The 12,761-nt window shown below is 41.0% G+C and overlaps 1 protein-coding gene across 2 annotated transcripts in view; it reads left to right on the forward strand.

Annotated features, from left to right (window-relative positions):
* The window catches only part of NEDD4 (NEDD4 E3 ubiquitin protein ligase), a 205,323-nt gene that overhangs the window by 86,048 nt on the left and 106,514 nt on the right, over positions 1-12,761 (forward strand). The window contains exon 1 of one of the 2 annotated variants that reach the window (XM_040413913.1): positions 7,703-9,743. The exons of the other annotated variant lie outside the window; for it this stretch is intronic. Coding sequence (XP_040269847.1) covers positions 8,184-9,743 — 1,560 coding nt within the window. The 5' untranslated portion in view covers positions 7,703-8,183. Of the gene's footprint in view, positions 1-7,702; positions 9,744-12,761 lie in introns of those variants that run through there. 2 annotated transcript variants of the gene reach the window in all.

A 12,761-nucleotide genomic window follows, 5' to 3' on the forward strand; every position in this document is an offset into this window, starting at 1 on the left:
AGGCAGCAAAACCAAATGGGGGTCATAGCAGCGCAACAGAGGAACGGATCATGAAATAAAATAACGAGATGGCATCTCCCAAACCTGGATTACATTTATGAGGTATTGCTTTTATAAAATAAAACCTGGTGAAAGGTCCTCTTTATATCAGTAAGGCCAATTTCACTTAGGGAAATAATGTTGTCTTACATGATGGGGAGATTTACCAGGCTGAATGTTCCAGGATTCTGGCGTAATTTGCACCCCAAAAAATTGGTATACATGACTTTTTAGACACTATTTGCACTTTGTTCAGCAGGGATTTGTGACAGCAGGGGTCTGGTTTCATCTAAAAGGGCTTTTAAAATAAAGTCTGCTTGTTGGTGCTGTTCATAGGGATCCAACCCCGTATGCATATATAGAAGATAAACTACAGCACGTATGGTATTTCATTGATAGTAGATTTTATTAGACACGCGGCAGTAATAATAATATCAGGGAATATCCTGGGTCTTACATTATTTCATATTCTGTCCTGAGGAAAAAAGAGTAGTCTGAATGGTAAAAGGAATCCTGTTGAGACTAATACCTGTCAGTCTGAAGTGATATAGTTAAGGTAAACTGTATCAATGGCTTGTATTAAGATCTGGTTACAGTGATATATAAAAACCTTAAGAGTCCCCAGTCCCAGGTAATGTAATGTGATGCTGCCACCCTGCCTGTTTTTTTTAATCCTACGCCCTACTTTGCCCCCCTGTAGTTTTCCCGCCCAGTATGTTAATGAGCATCGGTACAGGGATGTCACGATCAGTGTGGGGGAAAAACTCCACACTAAACACAGGAGAGAAGGGGAACAGTAACTGGGCCTGGAAACTAGGGAAGGAACAGGTCATCTCCTAAACAACCTGAATCCGGGCCCTAACTACCTATCAATATGAATAGACCTTGAAGGCAGGAATATTCATATGCTGGATACCTAGGCCCTTATAACCCTATAAGGCCCTGGAATGAGGTTAGGACCAGAGACAACCCATTCCTCCCCAGATGGACAAATGGAAGTCTCTGTCTCAGGCCCAGATACAAACAACTGGGAATATAACAAACACAATACAATAAGAAAAGACAAGACTTATCTGAAAGTAGAAAACTAGCAACTCCAGAAGCACCACAGAGTACAACTGACCAGCTAGTTAGAAGGCAGGAAGAAAATCTATAAACTGCACCTCCAAGAGTGAGAAGCGGCTACTTATGGGAGAGGTAAATTACCAACAAGCAACACCTGAAGCAAGGGGTGTGTCATTCACCAAAACACAGACACAATAAGATCCACAGTGAACTTGTCAATTTAACCCATGAGTTGCCAGTCTCTCCGATCTCCTGGTACCTGCCACGGGAACGTCCGTGACAAGGGAGGAGGAGACTGCCCTGTTTCTCAATAGGCGTCTCCTTCTCTCTGGCTGTGCCGTTGTCCAATCACAGCGGAGAGCGTCACAGCCAGGGAGGGAAAAAAAGCTCACCTTCTCCCTGGCTATAACTCTCTCCGCTGTGATTTGATCGCGGCACAGTCAGGGAGAAGGAGACACCCATTGAGAAACCCTTGTAACAAATTCCCAGCGGACGCTCGTTCTATTTAGTTCATATGCTTTTTTTATTCCAATAAGTATATCCAATCAAAAAGGACGCGTTTCGGCCCGTCCAGCCTTCGTCAGCTAACATAAACTAAGTTACAACCTTAAATCACAGTTCCCCTCTCACATGTGATGACGTCAGACGCCCAAATGGGCGGTAGTCTGGGAAACATCAATCGTAAGTCAAATAATTAGGACATAAGACCTAATCAAAATACACATGACAGAATACAAACATAAATCTAGGTACCACTAACTTGCAGTAAATCATCGTGGATTTGCTGTCTGTAAAAGAAATAGTCAAAATGAATAAGGGTATTTTCCCACTAGCGGCACAGACCTCCGCCATGCTGTTCCGACGGGTGAACAGCCTGTTGGATCGGTCATGCTGCAGGGCGGAGTTCCGGCGGCAGCACGGTAGCGCATGCCGAGAGGCCGCCGGAATAAAAGTATGATGCCAGTGGATATGGCAACACTACCTTTATACCAGAGGAATTAATAGGGAATATAAAGTTATCCATCTGGTATAAGGTATCACATATTATTTAAAGAACACACTGGATTTTGTTCTATCTGTCTTTTATTGGCTTTTTAGTGTGTGTATCCAGTAAGCCTCCCTCAGTTTGAGTTGTTTAGATTTATCACCCCCACAGCGTATGGCGTATGTCTTGTAATGTGCCAAAATTTTGACGTAAACTAGGCCAATCAATTCTGTGGTTTCATCCTACTTTTTTTTTTTCTACTGTTTAAATCCCCCCCCCCCCCCCCCCCTTACCTGATGCTTTATAGAACTACATAAATGATACTATTAGATTTTGGTGATAAGTGGTACATTTGTTTCACCACTAGATGTCACCTGTGTCTTGGTCCATGACATTTTATACAAGTTTTGCTTTGATGCAAAACTTTTTTTTTGATTTTTTTTTTATCTACTTTACCTTTATTTAACCCCTTTTTAAACTTTACATTAGGAGAATCATGACTTTACAATCATGTTCACGTGCATTTGTGCACAACTCATAGATTTGGCATTCTGCTGTCATTTAACATGTGCATTCATTCATTTGATTTATCAATGATCACTGGTGCTGAACAGGCTGTAGTACACGCTCTGACTTACAAGAAATATAAATGCAGTGGTTGTCTTGTGCCTAACTATATAAATCAGACTATACCTATGATCTACTAAAATTTAATAACTGGCATTGACACACAAAGCTTTTACAGAATTTCAAGGGTTTACTTATATGTTTTGCTTACGTTTTGACCTAATAAATGGTTAAAGTTACTACCGTATGTTACAAAAGGCCTGTTCAATATGCAATATATGCATGGTTAATTCCCTAGTCATTAAGGGGTTAATATGTGGAAAGCCGGGTCAGGTGAATCAAATGAATTAGCATTATTCACTAGTTAAGTGCATCATGATTCGGATTTTTTTCAGAACCGTGACATTGATAATTCGTTTGTACAGCCCTATATTTGCAATATAGGGCTGTACAAACACTGATGGAGCATTGACTGAGACTGAGCTGCCGCTGTGATGACCAGGATCAGAGATCACTTTGATCTCAGCCATTTAACCTCCCCTAGATGTCGTGGCCAATAGTGACCACGGCAGCTAGACAGAGGGAGGAGGCTCCATCTGTTCCTATCACTCTCCTGCAAATGCATTATGATGACAACTGAGGTCTAACGAAGGCCCCCAGGCCTGTCATGGCTATTAATTAAAGGTTAATAAAGTCGAATAAAGTTTATTGAAAGAAAAAATCTCTATAAAACGTAATTTTATTTTGTAAAAAGTTTAAAAAATCTAACCGATATATGGTATCGCAACATTCATCATAACCCTTGTAATAAATAAAGCATCATTTAATTCACATGTTGTATAAGTAACACTCTGTGTATTGCTAATGAGCGCCTGTGTACCATGGAGAAATCTCACTACCCTAGTTCCTGGCTGAATGCTGGCTGCTCTGCTTTATTTCTATTCCCTGTGCTTCTATCTCCCTGTGGTACTGAGTGTAGAAAAGTGAGGACAGTAAGTGTACTGTGTTCCTGTATACCTACTGTAGCGCTAGACACTGGCAGTTCTTTTCTCCTCTCTTACCTGCGCTCCCGTGCCAATGATAGGTTCCCCTTGCTGAGATCGAGAAAGCTGTTGTCTTATAATGATAGGCCAAAGCCTGCTGGAGGCTCTGATGCCTATTGCAGATATATTCTTAAACAGGCCTGTAGGTGGCAGCACTGCATTGGAATACTGAGTTTACTGTTCAGTAATAAATAAAAATGCATCATTGCATAGAAATGGCAATTTAATGATTGCTTGTTATAGTTACCCAGGGTGAAAAAAAGTAAAAAAAAAAAAATCTAATAGGCAACACCATGTCCAAAAACTCCAGTACTATTAAAATATAAAAATATATATTCCATATAATGAATAGCATAATGTTAGTGTAACTGCCATTCTATTTTTATTTTTGCAATTTGCAGGGGCAGTGATGCTGACCATTTTTGTAATATACTTTAATTACTGAAATTGTACATTTCTGTTAGAAAAATAACTCAAGTGGGCCATTTTGAGTCTTCTGTTTACATAACAGTCAGTGTTAGCAAGTCTACACTGTTATGTAAACAGAAGACAGAGGAGTGTCACTAAGGCTCAAAATGGGCCACTTTAGAGCTATTTTTCTAACAGTAATGTATGATTTCAGTAATTAAAGTTTATTACAAAAATGGTCAACATCACTGACCCTATACATTGCAAAAATAAAACTAGAATGGCAGTTCCACTTTAAAAAAAAAAATCAAAATGACTGATTTGCAATTTTTTTTCATCTCCTCACCACCCGAAAAAAAGAATAAAAAGTGATCAAAACGTCATACACATGCAAAAAGGGTATTAACCCCTTAAGGACTCAGCCCTATTTCACCTTAAGGACTTGGCCATTTTTTGCAAATCTGACCAGTGTCACTTTAAGTGCTGATAACTTTAAAACGCTTTTACTTATCCAGGCCATTCTGAGATAGTTTTTTTCGTCACATATTGTACTTCATGACACTGGTAAAATGAAGTAAAAAAAAAATAATTTTTATTTATAAAAAAAATACCAAATTTACCAAAATTTTTTTAAAAATGGCAAATTTCCAAGTTTCAATTTCTCTTCTATAATACATAGTAATACCTCCAAAAATAGTTATTACTTTACATTCCCCATATGTCTACTTCATGTTTGGATCATTTTGGCAATGATATTTTATTTTTTGGGGATGTTACAAGGCTTAGAAGTTTAGAAGCAAATCTTGAAATTTTTCAGAAATTTTCAAAAACCCAATTTTTAGGGACCAGTTCAGGTCTGAAGTCACTTTGCGAGGCTTACATAGAAGAAACCACCCAAAAATGACCCCATTCTAGAAACTACACCCCTCAAGGTATTCAAAACTGATTTTTCAAATGTCGTTAACCCTTTAGGTGTTCCACAAGAATTAATGGAAAATAGAGATACAATTTCAAAATTTCACATTTTTGGCAGATTTTCCATTTTAATAATTTTTTTCCAGTTACAAAGCAAGGGTTAACAGCCAAACCAAACTCAATATTTATGGCCCTGATTCTGTAGTTTACAGAAACACCCCATATGTGGTCCTAAACTGCTGTACGGGCACACGGCAGGGCACAGAAAAAAAGGAATGCCATACGGTTTTTGGAAGGCAGATTTTGCTGGACAGTTTTTTTTGACACCATGTCCCATTTGAAGCCCCCCTGATGCACCCCTAGAGTAGAAACTCCAAAAAAGTGACCCCATTTTAGAAACTACGGGATAGGGTGGCAGTTTTGTTGGTACTAGTTTAGGGTACATATGATTTTTGGTTGCTCTATATTACACTTTTTGTGAGGCAAGATTACAAGAAATAGCAGTTTTGGCACAGTTTTTATTTTTTATTTACAACATTCATCTGACAGGTTAGATCATGTGATATTTTTATAGACCAGGTTGTCACGGACGCTGCGATACCTAATATGTATACTTTTTTTTTTTTTTTATGTAAGTTTTACACAATGATTTCATTTTTGAAGCAAAAAAAAAAATCATGTTTTAGTGTTTCCACAGTCTGAGAGCCATAATTTTTTCAGTTTTTGGGCGATTACTTTGGGTAGGGTATGATTTTTTCGGGATGAGATGACGGTTTTATTGGCACTATTTTGGGGTGCATATGACTTTTTGATCGCTTGCTATTACACTTTTTGTGATGTAAGGTGACAAAAATGGTTTATTTAGCACAGTTTTTATTTTTTACGGTGTTTATATGAGGGGTTAGGTCATGTGATATTTTTATAGAGCCGGTCGATACGGACGCGGCGATACCTAATATGTATACTTTTTTTTTTTCTATTTTTTTTTTTACCTATTTTTTTTAAACTTTATTTGGGGAAAATGACGTTTTTGTTTATTTTTACTTGAAACTTTTAATTTTTGGAGGGGAAAACTAAATTTTTTTCAACTTTTTTTTACTTGGAATGCATTGGCTGTATGAATAATACTGAGTGTATTACTCATACAGCTTCCGGCCTGTGAGATCCGGGGGGCTGGATCTCACAGGCTCGTCACCGGAAAGCAGTGCAGATGCCTAAGGAAGGTATCGCGCTGCCTTCCATGCCATCGGGTCCCCCCTACAGCCGCATGGGGACCCGATGGGACCGCCGCCCGCCGGATAAGGTAAAAGCCGCAAACCGCAGGCGTTGTGACAGGATGCCCGCTGAATGATTTCAGCGGTCATCCTGTTGCGATTAACCCCCGCCACGCCGCAATCGCGATTTAAAGTTAGGACGTACCGGTACGTCCTAAGTCCCTAAGGGGTTAATAAACGCTGCAGATCACCCCACAAAACAATGAGCCCTCGCACAACTCCGTACATGTAACTATAAAAAAAAAATGATGGGGTTCAGAATATGGTGATGACGAGAAACAGTTGTAAATGTGGTTTCGTTGTGATCATAATGACCCAGAGAATGAAGATAACAGGTCAGTTTTACTGCATAGGAAATGCTGTAAAAACAAAGCCCGTAAAACTATGTTGGAATTGCGTTTTTCTTTCCAATGCCACCCCATTTAGAATATCGTATGCAATATTAATAGGGTTGTCACATGAAAAATATTATACAGTTTTCAAACCAGCACCTGGATCTGAATACTTTTGTAATTGGATGTAATTAAAAATGTAGCATAGCCACTGAGTTATTCAATAAAATGTATCTGTATAGCACCACCTGCTGTTTGTTTTTTCTCCCTTCTTTGTCTGGCTCACTGAGATGGCCGCACATGCTAAGTTTTATCCTTCAACTGCCTCCTGAGCTGTGATAGGTACAGGGCTGGGTCTAGCTCTGTTAGAAAGAGTTTGTCATGTGCTATATGATGTCTGATTTTCATTATTTACATTAATCATGGGATAACCCCTTTAAATTGTGCCATTAGAAGGTATAACTTTTAACAAGCTCTTATGTGAACAGAAAATTAAAAAAGTTATGGCTCAGGAACGGCAATAAGTAAACGACGAAACAGAAAAACCAAAAATCTTCTAGGGCACAAGGAGTTGACATCCATTTCCCTACACTATATTAAAAATAAACTGAAATGACAGCTACATTTTAAGTTGGAAAAATTAAGCTTTTAATTTTGGGCCATATCACCCAGCCCTAGTGGATTGTTGTGTAAGCTGAATCTATGTTTGATTTTCGGTACTACATTGCGATATATGGCATTAATAATAAACTGCTCCTTTGTGGTTTCTGCCCATGACATGTCACTAGCTTCATGTGAAAATCCTCTCCAAGCAGTTGAACCCCGTGCCTTGGCGGTGTAAGAAAATGGTTCACTTTTACTGAAACCTTTTAAGTAATAGACCTTTTTTCCCTTACTAGAAATTCAAATGAATACCAGTGGTTTCCTGCATAGCGGAATCTTCACTAGTTTCTTATTATGGATAGTTTATGGTAATTCAATCCTAACTTTGATACTCAATTATGTGGAACTCCGTTCCCTGCAACTTCCTGTAACACTATACGTATGGGTAAAAATATTAGAGCCTGTACGCTGCAGAGGAAAGGCATATGGATTCAGCTAGGACATGTGTTCAGCCGGGCGACTATAGCTAGAACACACAGCTAGCTTTCCGATGCAGGCACGTTGATGTTTCTGGGAAGGACTCATTCATGCATATTGGAGAAGGTATTATTAAATCAAGCCTGGCAGTGTGACAGCCAGTATGCAGCAGGAGAGCTGAGCTTAAATGTCGCTACAAATCAAGTGCCTGGTAAGTGAATGCAGTTGGAGTACAAGCAATCCAAGACCATTTAGAAACCGTGGAGTCAGGAATGGTCTGTTTGTTTCATGACGTGCACTGCTCTACCCTGTGGCTCATCATTTTCCTGTGTTTGGCTGGGACACATGAAGCAGTTTTGTGGCTTTTCCTGCAGTGTAATACCAACGATCTACATGTTTTTCTGCTGCTTCTGGTCTGCTCGGGGAGTGAGAGAGAACTGCACATCTGAATTAGTAATATGGTCAGAAGGAACAAATGGCACGTCGGTTAAGACTTCATTTTGCCACCAGACGAAGTAATACTGATCCATTGTCGGACAGCTCTGCGGATGGTCTGGATAGCAATATTCACATGTGCTTCCAAAGAGGCTCCCATTCTTCTGCACCAAGCGTGATACAGATGAGACTGTCTCCACGGCAAACCGTGCAACTGTCCTCTTCACCTGAAATTGGGCATTCATATCAAGGTAATTCTGTTACACCTCCTAGCAAAAAAAGCACGTCGCTGCAGATTTCTTTACAGCCCAACCGGAGTAGTAGATGTCATCAGCCTGGCAACGCAGACCTTTCTGCAGAAGACTTTTCATTCGTCAGTGATTACAAGGATGGGATTAATTCTAGTTATAACATGAGCAGGAATTATAGCTGTCACCCGGTCGTAAATGACAGCAGTTTCCCAAATAACACCTCTGCTAAGAACGGCAGTTCATGTAGCATTGCTGCAAGTGACAATGGATCATTTAGTAGTAACAGCAGTGACTATGGATCATGTACAAGTACGACAAGTGACACTGGGTCCTGTTCTAACAGTGTCATAAGTGACAATAGTAGCTGCACCCTTTCTCTAGGTGATGCCAGTTATATTAACAATGCGCTTTCTAGCAATGCAACCTCTATTAATGCTGAAGTGACTCCTTCCAAGCTAAAAAATGTTCGGCAGGTTTATTCTAGGTGTAAAAGTACTTTTCCTTTTGACCAAGATGAACTAGACAAAGAGGTGATTATAGGAAATCTGCCATCAAGAAGGAGAACAAGGCTTCCTCTGAGACGTTGTTCTTCTTTGGTCATCTTCCCTCGAAGTCCTTCTGAGACGCCACCGACCTCTCCAACTACTTTGAGCCCCACAATAAATAGAGGCCCTTATCAGACATCCTATCAGTTCATGCTTTGTTCTAATGAGATTGCACAGAAGGAAGATCAGCTCTCATCCAAGGGATTTCTTTCGACAGCAGTCAATGGAGTCCGTCTTTCCAAAAATAATTGCACTATTGGTGAAGTTAGAGACGTTAAACCACTTTACTTGAATGACTCAGTACAAGAGGCCTATCCGTCGCACGGTCTTCAGAGCACGGCTACTGCAGAGGATGGATTTTCTTCTATTTCACTACGTGTTTCTCAGCAGAGACCGTTGTCTGCAGACAGTGAACGTGTTCGTACAAAATCACGCAGACACAATGAATCTGAGCCCTGCAGCGGAGTCCATTCACATCGCCACATCCGACTATCTCGCAGTACCTCTGCCTGTTCCCCTTCAAATAAAATTGCAGAATGTCAGATCAATCTTAATGGAGACCAGGGCAGCAAAGTTATTCCCCTCAGAAAATCAAGCCATCTTTTCCAAAGAAGTATATCGGAAGGACCTCCCAACAAACCTAACTCTTCCAGTCTTAAGAATATTTACCCCAAATCTGGGTCATCCCATTTGCATATACAGTTTGCACCCGGAAGTGAAAGCAGGATATGTAGCTTTAAGAGACAATCTATAAGAAAGCCCTCCACTCGTGTGACTGTCAGACCCTCTGTAAAACCTCTCGAGGTGAGTTCCTAATTCGCATTGTTAAATATCGCAGCAAGCTAGTTTTCATACAGCAGATAATGATCTCCTAATAGTGATCTGTTTGGAAGGATCTGGAATGTTTTTTTTTATTTTAGTATTTATATTTTTTCTTTTTGTAATATATTCTTTTTTTAACTATTTTAACATCTTCAGAAGTAATTTGTAAGACCCGATATTCCTAATTAGGCCTCGTTCACATCAGCAGTTGTATTACCATTGCTCTGCTGTGTCGTATGACTGACACGAACGGCGCCCGATCGCCCTGCATTCTACCGCACTATTTTGTCAGGCATTTCTGAAGGAATCTGCAATGGAGTCCTCAACGGAGCCGCTAACTCGTCTATGAAAGCAGCCTTGTTATTGCATAATAATGTTAGCATTAGCATAAAATCAGGTTTTTTTATATTTTCTTTTTTACATCCATGTTTCTCTTTAGTAACTGTAATGTGATAGAATATGTTAGTTCTATGTTAAATCTTTAGTATTTATTATAATGCCTAGTTACTTTTGTATTGTCCGTTAACATCGATCCCTCAGTGTAAATGTGTTCATTGCAGCCATAGCACAGCATTGTAGCCCAGTTAAAAATAAACCGCTCCCAAAATATTTCCCTTGACTCCAGTTAGTCTGGTCATGTATACTGATACGCTGAGTGCAGGTTCAAATTTAACAAGTTGATATTAGAGCAGCATTTAGTAATGCCAGCTATCTGTACACAGCAGTCATGAAATTAAATCAGTGCTTTGCTCAGGCTCTGCTATCACTGAAAGGTCTGTGCGTTCTTCATGTGTGTGCCCAAGTTTAAGCCCCTAGTAGCATAATATCAAATTCTCTGCTTCAATAGTCAACAGCTTGTTAAGGACGGCTTTCTGAAATTCACTGCAAAATGAGACTTGAATACGCTATTGTGTTAAAAAAACACAAGCCTAAAAAGTAGCATAACAGTTTTTTTTTTTTTTTTTTGGTGTCCAAGTACGCTGTATTTAACTGTGAGGGAGTGGCAGAAAACTAAGGAGGTGTGAGGCAGTGGTAATGCCGGTATTGTGTTGGTCTTGGTTAGTAGTGAGGTTAATATTTGATTCCCTGATGGTCTGGGGTTAAGCTGCCTTCGTTGTTGGTCTAGAGTAGTGAAAATGAAAGAATTTTCCTTAAAGAATATGGCTCAGAAGGGGTTAAAAATAAGCATCATAAGGGTCCATTCACACGTCCGCAATTTCGTTCTGCATTTTGCGGAACAGAATTGCGGACCCATTCATTCCTATGGGGCAGCACAATGTGCTGCCCGGACACGGAATTGCGGACCTGCACTTCCGGGTCCGCAATTCCGTTCCCGAAAAAAAAAATAGAACATGTCCTATTCTTGTCCGCAATTGCGGACAAGAATAGGCATATTCTATAGTGCCGGCAAAATGCGGAACGCACATTGCCGCTGTCCGTGTTTGTTTTACAGATCCGCAAAACACGTTGCGGACGTGTGAATGGACCCTTACTTACTCACTTCCCCTGATCCGCTGGCGTTTTGATGCTGCTCTGGTGTCTGATGCTGTTTACTTCCTGGTCATGACATGACTTGCCAGATATTTCACTAAGGGTCCATTCACACAACCGTATTTTCGGTCCGCAAAATGACGATCGGATATGGACCCATTCATTTCAGTGGGACTGCAAAACATGCAGAAAGCACATCTGTATGTCCGTTTCGTGGCCCTGCCAAAAAATAAAAATAAAATACAACTTGCCGTTTTGTGGACAAGAGTAGGCATTTGTTAGGCCTCTTTCACACTTGCGTTGTTGGGATCCGGCGTGCACTTCCGTTGCCGGAGGTGCCCGCCGCATCCGGAAAAACGCAAGTGTACTGAAAGCATTTGAAGACGGAGCCGTCTTCAAAATGCGTTCAGTGTTACTATGGCACCCAGGACGCTATTAAAGTCCTGGTTGCCATAGTAGGAGCGGGGAGCGGTATACTTACAGTCCGTGCGGCTCCCGGGGCGCTCCAGAATGACGTCAGAGCGCCCCATGCGCATGGATGACGTGATCCATGTGATCACGTGATCCATGTGATCACGTGATCCATGCGCTTGGGGCGCCCTGACGTCACTCTGGAGCGCCCCGGGAGCCGCACGGACGGTAAGTATGCTGCTCCCCCGCTCCCCGCTACACTTTACCATGGCTGCCAGGACTTTAGCGTCCCGGCAGCCATGGTAACCATTTAGAAAAAGCTAAATGTCGGCTCCGGCAATGCGCCGAAACGACGTTTAGCTTAAGGCCGGATCTGGATCAATGCCTTTCAATGGGCATTAATTCCGGATCCGGCCTTGCGGCAAGTGTTCAGGATTTTTGGCCGGAGCAAAAAGCGCAGCATGCTGCGGTATTTTCTCCGGCCAAAAAACGTTCCGTTCCGGAACTGAAGACATCCTGATGCATCCTGAACGGATTTCACTCCATTCAGAATGCATTAGGATAAAACTGATCAGGATTCTTCCGGCATAGAGCCCCGACGACGGAACTCTATGCCGGAAGACAACAACGCAGGTGTGAAAGAGCCCTAACATATGCGGGACCTGCGGAAGGGGAACAAGGCGAATGACCACGGTCGGTATCTGTTTTTGTGGACCGCAAAAAATATACTATTGTGTGAATGGGGTCTGCTCAGCTAATTATTGGCTGTAATTGGGGCCCACCTCAGTTTGTGGACATTTTTTTTAATTTATTTATTTTTTGTTTGTTTTTGTTTTCTGGTGAACAGTTGTGTAAACAGAGGGTTTTGCCCCGTCTCATCTGCAGTTGTCATTCTTCATTCATGTGCACATGGGCAGTTTTAACAAATAATGTGATAATTTGCACTAGCTTTCCATTGATAGGATGGGGACGGTCATAGAAGAGCACTTCTGTTGCTGCTTTTACAGGACAACACCATAAAATGTTAAATTCAGCATCCAAAGGACATTTTGGGGAAAGGGTTTGTCTGCAGCTTTCAGCCAATCAGCTTTGATGAGC

This window comes from Bufo bufo, chromosome 1 (genome assembly GCF_905171765.1).
Source record: "Bufo bufo chromosome 1, aBufBuf1.1, whole genome shotgun sequence".
Lineage (NCBI taxonomy): Eukaryota > Metazoa > Chordata > Amphibia > Anura > Bufonidae > Bufo > Bufo bufo.